Source organism: Astatotilapia calliptera, chromosome 8, assembly GCF_900246225.1.
Source record: "Astatotilapia calliptera chromosome 8, fAstCal1.2, whole genome shotgun sequence".
NCBI lineage: Eukaryota > Metazoa > Chordata > Actinopteri > Cichliformes > Cichlidae > Astatotilapia > Astatotilapia calliptera.
The window spans coordinates 18,842,430-18,850,902 of NC_039309.1; the positions used below are offsets into that span (position 1 = coordinate 18,842,430).

Below are 8,473 nucleotides of genomic sequence, written 5' to 3' on the forward strand. Positions count from 1 at the left end.
CCCCAAGGACGGGGCCACCGCTCAATAAACACCCACTCCAGGTGTGTCTGTGTATCAATAAACACATTACAACTTCCAGACTCCATCCTCTAACCCCACCCATAAGAAATGGATTATTAACAACCAACTTGTGTGTGTTCTTAATAATCAATCAAAGAATAACACCCAACTCGGAGGAATCAGAGCATGATGTGGGAACACACACACGTCCAGTCAGGTGTGAGAGGATGCGGTTCCACTGGGACCCACACACACACATCTGAGTCACAAAAATAAATGTGACGCTTTGTTTTGTTTTGTGTGTGTGTGTGTGCAAATCAGGCCATGACGCTTGCTCACTCCATACATCAGCCTGCACACACACACACACACACACACTGATCTGTGTGATCTGTCTGAGCAGGCCTGTCCTGACTCTAGCAGCCTTGTGGTCACTGGATAAACCCTTGTGAGGTGCACAGCAAAGCAGGTGTTTCTTACCTGCCACAGGTGAATGCGCGCATATGCAGACTCCAAACGCGTTGAGTTAAAAGAAAAAGAAAAGGATATGGGTTGCAGACCATTTTGAGGCACCAGCTCCGGGGCCGGGTGGTTTGTTTCAGGTAGAAGAAGACCACGGGGGCCAGGGTGGGGTAGGGCAGGCTATCCCCGCCGTTCGCCGACATTTCCTCCCCGGCTGCAGAGATCCCATCCGGTGCCGGGGACGCCGGCTCCACCGCAGATATCTCGCCGCTCTCCCCGCCTCCCGTCCCGAGCCCCGACAGGTCGTTGAGCCGGATGAAAGTCCTCGGCAGAGAGGAGCGACCCTCCGAGGCCCCGGCGTCGGGGACCCCGGAGAGATTTCCCCCATCCTCGGCCATCATTCACCTCCTGCAAGCAACGGGGTCGATCACAGACATATGATTAGGATCCATTAGTCAGTGGAGAGCGCGCAGAGAGAACAGAAATCGGCAAAATAGATATTTTAAAAAAATAGCTGATTAAAAAAATAAAAATAAAGGTACCAACTTTTGGCTACAGTGAAAAACACCTCGCTGCTCATAGGCGCACAATTAAATGCACAATGAAAGGCGAGCAACAGTATGGAACAGCTAGGTGGTGTTGGGGGGGTTATTTGAGGAAATATGGCCAAATATTATCGAAATGACTGCTCAGATATGATCGTTGTATTGGAATATCATCACAGAAGCCGCTTCATTTTACATGGATTAAACTCGGATAAGTGAATATCTACTGTTCAAAGCTGGAGGGGAGACGAATAGATCAGAGCTCCTAATGTGCGGGGCTCACATTCCTTCAAATCAAAAAAAAAGAAAGAAAAAGAAAAAAAGAAAGAAAGAAAAGAAAAAAATCTTGCAACGACAGCGCTTGCTTGCTATTATTGGCTTCCAAACTTCGGCAGCATCACCGATCTACCGACAGCAACACTTCCCACTCCCCCGAGCTCCTGCTAGCTCTCGGAGAGCGAGAGGAGCATCTTTCCCTTCCATTCGTTACCTGTAATGGACTCGGGTAGATGTTCCCAAAGCGCGCTCAGTCATCGCATGATCAGTTTCTCTCTTCTTCTTTTTGCGTGTTTGTGTGTGCCGTGGCTGTAAAGTCCACGCCGGTCTGACGGAAAGAAAGCAAGAGAGAAGAAACGCGAGGGATGGAGCAGACGAGAGATGTTCTTGTAGGTTTGTGGAGCGTATAGTTTCCAGCTGCTGGTGCGCTGCAGTGCTCCTTCTGCAGCTCGGGGTCCGTCTGAGACACGCTGCGCCCCCCTGGGTCGAGTCTCCGGTGTCCAAGAAGCCTCTCCGGGGTCCTCAGGCACGCATCATAATCCTAAATCGTAAAGATTGGGAGGGAGACAGGGAGACTTTTCCCTACTTTTCAGTTCTCAGCCTTCTTTCTTTTCTTTTTTGTCTCTGTTTGTGTGAAATTTACTGACGCCGCGCACAAACTTCTCTCCGCTCCCCTCCTCCTCCCCCTCCTCCTCCACAGCGCTGATGGGCAAACCCCTAAAAAGGGAGAAAATCCTCCACCGAGCTTTGCTTTTCCCCTCCTTTAAATGAACGATCCCGGCACTTTCATCCACAGGCGGCTTTCTTTCAAACGCAGATCCCGCTCCGGAGTTTCAGCACATCCATGGAGATGCTGCTGCTGCTGCCACTGCGCATCCCGAGCGCAGACAGCCGTCCAGCCTTGTTTCTTTTTTAATATTTCCTAAATATCACAAACACCTCCTTCCTCCACTGTTGCGCGCATGATGAAAAGCACCGGGCTGCTCCCGCTCCTTGCTCTCGTCTCTCTCTCTCCTTTCTCACTGTACTCCGTCCATCAGCGAGGTTCACACAGCTGGATGGGGGGTGGTGGGGGGAGTAGAGGGTGGAGGAGGGAGGGTGGTGGTGTGGGGGGGTGGGAATCCTAACTTCTCACTGCCCGCCCCAAAGAGCGCCACTCTAAGCCAATCGCTGCGGGGCTTGACTCGGAGGTGCCCGCCCCCACTGGTCGAGCAGGAAGTCGATTAACAAGTGCTGGGAGGGGGCGGGGCGAAACAGCTGGATTCTTAATATCGAACGCGAGCCAATGAGAAGCGAGGGAGTGATGGCATCTGCCTTGCGATTGGTGGTGGGCTTTATTATGGGAGGATTTTTAATGAAAAAAGTTACCACGGTGCAATGTTACCTGACTGTGAAGGCATGGATGGTCAGACAGACACACAGACCTGATGAGTCACTTTAAAATTTCATTAAAATGTTACCTGGAAACCAAAATAAATGCTGAAAAATTCTCTTTATACATTGAAAATTGGAGTGCTTGTTGAGCCTTCTGACAAATTAAAAGAAAAAACATTTTTTTTATTCTATATTACTGATATTTTGAAATGTTTAATCATATTTGCCACACCTACTTCATTTTTGTTTTGTTTATTTGTTTTTTAAATCAGTTGCTTAAAAATGTTATTTATAGGCAATTTTGTTTTTTCAGTGGTGGAAAAAAGTCACACTGTTTTTCAAGAAGCCTCAAAACCTCATATGCACACACACACCATTTTTATTTATTTATTTATTTCGTTAAGAGTTGCATAACTGTATGAAATCTGTCATTTTGCACAATAACAACCCCTTTCTTGAACAAAAGGTCCCTTGAGTAAAAGTTTTATGTATCCTAGTTAAAACTATCCCAGAACTGGGACTCTAGACCCAACTCAGGGTCCACACGAATCCCTGCAAACTTGGTCTGGAAGCAGCTGTTTGCAGAGAATGAGCAGACTCAGCTATCAGGCAGCACATCTTTTAAAACAAGACAAAGACATCCAGGATTCCATCTTTTGTCTACAAAAAGGAAGCATAAATTAATATTAATAGATTATTCATGAGATGATGTCTTCATATATTTTGGCATCTGCTGACCAGTGTGTGCTGATGGCCACTAGAGGAAGACGTTTCCCCGGGCCGTCTGTCTTTCACATAACTACAGAAATACACCGGGTATTAGACCGTGATGCAGCGCTCAGAGTTTTACACTCCAGTTTTGTTCCCTTTTTAAAGTGCATCAGTAAAATTTAAGAACACTTGTAAAGCTAAAATAAATGTTTAGTGTGAGTATTTGAATCCTAAAACCAGGGACTAGAATTGGGACTGTTTCAAGTATTTTCTCAGTTATGAAGTGATAAAAATCCCCCAAACCCTGTGTAAAACAAGAGTTTAGAATCTTCAGAAATCAGATTTTTGGTCACAACATTTCAGAAAAATTGCATTCTGAAGAATTTGTAATGTAGATAAACTTCTAAGGTGGTTTGGTGATGATGCCTCACAGCTAAAACATTTATCTTCATCATCTGCACTCTGTCTACTCTGCACTGACTTACGCTTCTTTGTATCTTCTCTCATCCAGAGACCTAAAATGATCTCTTCCACCTTCACAAAAGAACTCCCAGTTCCCTGAATGGACCCGGAGAAGATGCAGAAATAGGAGATTTCTGGAATGCACAAGTCTTTATCATCAGGTGAGTAAATGCCACATCTTCTAATGTGACAGTTGTTGTGACAGTTACTGTACATGGTAAAATGCAATCAAAGTCTTTATTATAATGTTTCTGACTCAAAATAATACAAAGTAAATGTGTCACCTCTTCGGTGGAATCAATCCCATTAGAAACACATTAGATATCAGTAGCAGTAAGTCAAGTAGAAAAGTAGCCAAAGAAATCCTCAACAAAAAAAAACGCTAATTCAGAAATGAATCACCAGATTTTATTGAAATGTATCATTATATAAAGTACTATGTATACAAACTTTGGCACTTTATTTTTTCATTTTTATGGCCCAGTGATTCACATTAAAAACGATTCTACACACTTGTATTTTTCAGTATTGTGTAATTCAACTATACATCATTAACTAATTGGTCACCAATTGTGTTTTGCAAGATTTTTTTTATTAGTGTGTGCTAAAATATGGGACTTTGCAGGAGTGCAGGACTTTATTTTCATATTCTATCCCAAATTACTGACCCTGATTCATTTTGATGGCAAGAAAGACCAGTGAAAATTTCAGGCTTTTATCCTTAATAGTCATTGAGATATTAATATTGAAATGCTAGCAATTTCAATATACCAAAAAAAAAATTCTAATATAAATTTTTTATTCTAATCTAAGAAAAAAAAACTGAAATTAAATGATACAAAATTGTTTCAAATTATTTTCAGGCTCATCAGAAGCACCACTGCCACTGATTGGCTGTTAACACATCGAACAAGGGGGCAACGCATCTGGCTAAAGAAGAACTCTGTAGGGAAACAGGCACATGGCTTCAGTATGCACTTCCCTGATGACCTTCTGGGCTCAGTCTTCACTTTCAAGTTCAAATTTTATTCGCCACATGCAGTGGCAGGTTGCCCTGCAGTGGAGTTCAAGCCATAATGAATAGAACATGAAATCCATTCAAAAGGGGGATAAAGTAACCAATGTGGTCACTAGACTGAGGATACCAACTGGTCTGGTTAATCACAAGCCTTCATATCCATTTTCTAGTGCTGTGCCATATTGCAGATTTTGGTATTGATACCAAGTAAATACAGGCCAAAAGCTCGGGACTTCTCGTTTGGCAGCTCCACCACCTTTTGTCCTCTCACATCCTCAGGGGGAGGAGCTAAACTGTGAGTAAGAGACACAAGTAAAGAAAGTGAGGAGATGCATTAGCATGAGCTAAAGCATCCTTAATGTATCTAAATTACAAAGCTGTTTCTGCTTTCACCGATTTTTTTCTTCTTTTGTTTTTTTAGTGAACCACAAAAAAGTCTCCCGCGCATACCAGCACACACAAACACACACAAACACACACTTCAAAACGTTATTCACTACTTCCAGCAGCATACTTTATTTTCATTACAGTGCATAATCATCGATCTGACAGAAAGCGCAAATCAATGAGGAGGACCAATTTCTTTTTCATAGAATATGTTGCAGCTAGCGCTTGCATGCGGCAGCGGCAGATATTAATCCCCTGGGCTATTTACGCACAGCTCATTGGGAAGGCATGAAGACTAAGTATCACATGCACACACACGACCTAAAAAACACCTTCATGTGTGCACGGGGCGGAGGGGGATAACAAAGAGAGAACAATTGGGAGCGCAGCAACTTCCAGCATCTGTCAGCAGACCTTGTTTGGATTGATAACTTAACTGTGTGCTTGCTTAATTGTGTACCCATTGGTATTGATCCAGCACTGCTTGTACTCATTAGGCGGTAATGACGTTTGGCCTGGGCACACATCTTTAAAGGCACAATTACGACCAGGTTCTTGGTAAAGCGCACCTAAAAGTTTAAACACAACATGCATTAATAATAAGCAATACAGTTATGCATTTATTATTCATAAAATGGAAGAAACCACTGGCAATACAGCACTGAGTGCACCGTGAACACTTCCCAAGGCGAGCTTTTATGAGTGCTTGATGAATGATGTTTGTTAGCGCCGGCCACTTCGAGGTACGACCCCAATTTATCAGAGTGAGTGATCTCTGTTCTCCGGAGAAAACTTTCTCTCGTGGCTCCTCCACAGGCCTCCTGACCAGCAGCACTATTTGAACAGCCACACAGCTCACTCGTCACCTTTAGCAGACTGGAGGATTACAGAAAAAAGAGTCAGGAGGAAGGTTATACTCAGAGATAGATTGTGTCAGCAGGGAAGTTGGAACATAGAAATCGTTTGACAGTGAAAAATGTGTAAAGAAAGGGTTACACTTTATTGGAGGCAGGTAATAAAATCAGGTTAAGCCACTTGACAGAGTCAATCTATAATGTAATTCTATCAGCTTTTTATAAGCCACGCTGGTGAAGTGCCTTTTAGGATCTTTTGTCGCGTCTATTGTCTTGTCCATCAGCAAGTCCCCCACCTTGGCAAAGGCTCAAAGTCCCAAAAGTGAGACTTGATCGCTGGCCTTTACATTAACTAGTAGTTGCTTTTGTCCAAAGCAGCATACAAATAATGTAAATGATAAGATGCATTAAACTCATTTTTGAAATGCTATGAAGAAATGTCATGGTGTCCTGCAGTGGATTAATCCTGCTGACTTTGATGGATTTATCTGTAGACATGCTATGAGATGAAAATCTTTGGTTTTCAGTTGAAAAAAAATGATTTACGTGGCTATGAAAGAATTTGGACCTACACTCATGGTCCTCAGAGGATGAATCCTAACATCTTTAATTACAGAAACTAAAGTTTCTGGTGAACTTTGTGTTTGGTCGGAATTGCCCTCAAAGATCCAATAAAGTTCCAAATGGAAATTATATTAAAGCCAATCATGTTGCGCTTACACACGTCTAAGGAAGAGGCCTGTGACAGTTTTAGCTGTGTGGTGGCAGAAGAATCTGATTGCTAATGTACTAAAAATGTAGGTAAGCATTTATCTTCTTATGGTTTTATTTATTTATCTAGGTAAATACTTACCACATACATGAAAGGAAATGTACACCCTCTTTCATTCCAAGCTGTTATGTATTAAGACATAATAAAAAAAATGATCCAGTCCTTATTAGGTATAAAAACCTAAAGTGAACTGAAAAAAATGACAATAGTACAAAAATTAAGCCAAAACATAAAAGCAGAGTGAAAAACTAACTACACTCCATGAAGCAGTAGCTTGTAGAGCCACCTTTAGCTACAACAACTTGAAATATGTGTTTTCTGTTTGACTTTATTAGTTTCTCAGATTGTTGTGGAAGAATTTTGAACCACTCTTATTTAGAGCGTTGTTCGAGTTCCTTGCTATTCACAGGCACTTGTCAAATCAAATCAAATCAAATCACTTTTATTGTCACATCACATGTGCAGGTACATTGGTACAGCACATGTGAGTGAAATTCTTGTGTGCGAGCTTCACAAGCAACAGAGTTGTGCAAAATACAATAATGTAAACAAGCAAAATACAAGAATGGCTACATCTGAAACTAATAAATATATGTACAATATATAATAGTATATGCATTTCTGGATGTGTATACTAAATATTTTTCTACGTGTGTGTGTGTGTGTGTGTGTGTGTGTGTGTGTGTGTGTGGTGTGTGTCTGTTGAAGTTCCAGTAGTGAAGCTGAGGTGTCTATGACGTGTTCAGCAGTCTGATGGCCTGATGGAAAAAGCTGTCTCTCAGTCTGCTGGTACGGGACTGGATGCTGCAGAACCTCCTTCCTGATGGAAGTAGTCTGAACAGTTTATGGCTGGGGTGACTGGAGTCCTTGATGATCCTCCCCGCTTTCCTCAGGCACCGCTTCCTGTAGATGTCTTGGAGGGAGGGAAGCTCACCTCCAAAAAAACTTGTTTACGTGCAGCTCTCTTAAGTTCCTGCCCAGAGCGTTATCGTTCCCAACGCGTAACATACTGACAATTTTTCACGCCCCTAGTAACGCGAAAGATACCCTTCCGCATTGTCGTGAAACTCTCTCGGTTGTCAATTGAATCCAATAAAAACATACAATTGGAGCAGAGGCTCCAGCCGTCTATTCCAGCCCTAACCCTAAACCTTAACCCTAGCCTTAACACTATCACATAGTGTTTTCCAAAGTGATTCAGGATCTGAAAGTGAACAGATTTAACGTACATAATGCTTTGTTAGGTTGATTTTCATGTCACACGTAAAACACATTTATAGATTCATTCCAAACCACTCTCATGCCTCCCAAAGCATATCATACCAACGATTTGTCACAGTTGCCGGGTATGTTACCCGATTTTGCTTTATCTCTTGAATAGCTGGCCTTGCTTTTTAATCTACAGGGTGGGCCAATTATATCGATACACCGTAATAAAATGGGAATGGTTGGTGATATTAAAGTCCTGTTTGTGGCACATTAGTATATGTGAGGGGGCAAACTCCTCAAGATGGGTGGTGACCATGGTGACCATTTAGAAGTTGGCCATCTTGGATACAACTTTTGTTTTTTCAATAGGAAGAGGGCCATGTGACACATCAAACTTATTGGT

General features: G+C 42.5%; 2 protein-coding genes across 13 annotated transcripts in view; both read right to left on the reverse strand.

The window, feature by feature from the left end:
• The window catches only part of LOC113027637 (uncharacterized), an 81,873-nt gene extending 81,319 nt beyond the window's left edge, over positions 1-554 (reverse strand). The window contains exon 1 of the mRNA XM_026177287.1: positions 481-554. The gene's annotated coding sequence lies outside the window, so the exon portion shown is untranslated. The remainder of the gene's footprint in view (positions 1-480) is intronic.
• The window catches only part of cacna1g (calcium channel, voltage-dependent, T type, alpha 1G subunit), a 335,496-nt gene extending 333,154 nt beyond the window's left edge, over positions 1-2,342 (reverse strand). For all 12 annotated transcript variants that reach the window (XM_026177284.1, XM_026177281.1, XM_026177275.1 and 9 more), the window contains exons 1-2: positions 1,498-2,342; positions 550-870 (exon numbers count right to left, since the gene is read on the reverse strand). In XM_026177284.1, coding sequence (XP_026033069.1) covers positions 550-863 — 314 coding nt within the window. In that variant the 5' untranslated portion in view covers positions 864-870; positions 1,498-2,342. The remainder of the gene's footprint in view (positions 1-549; positions 871-1,497) is intronic.
• Between the last annotated feature and the right edge of the window lie 6,131 nt (positions 2,343-8,473).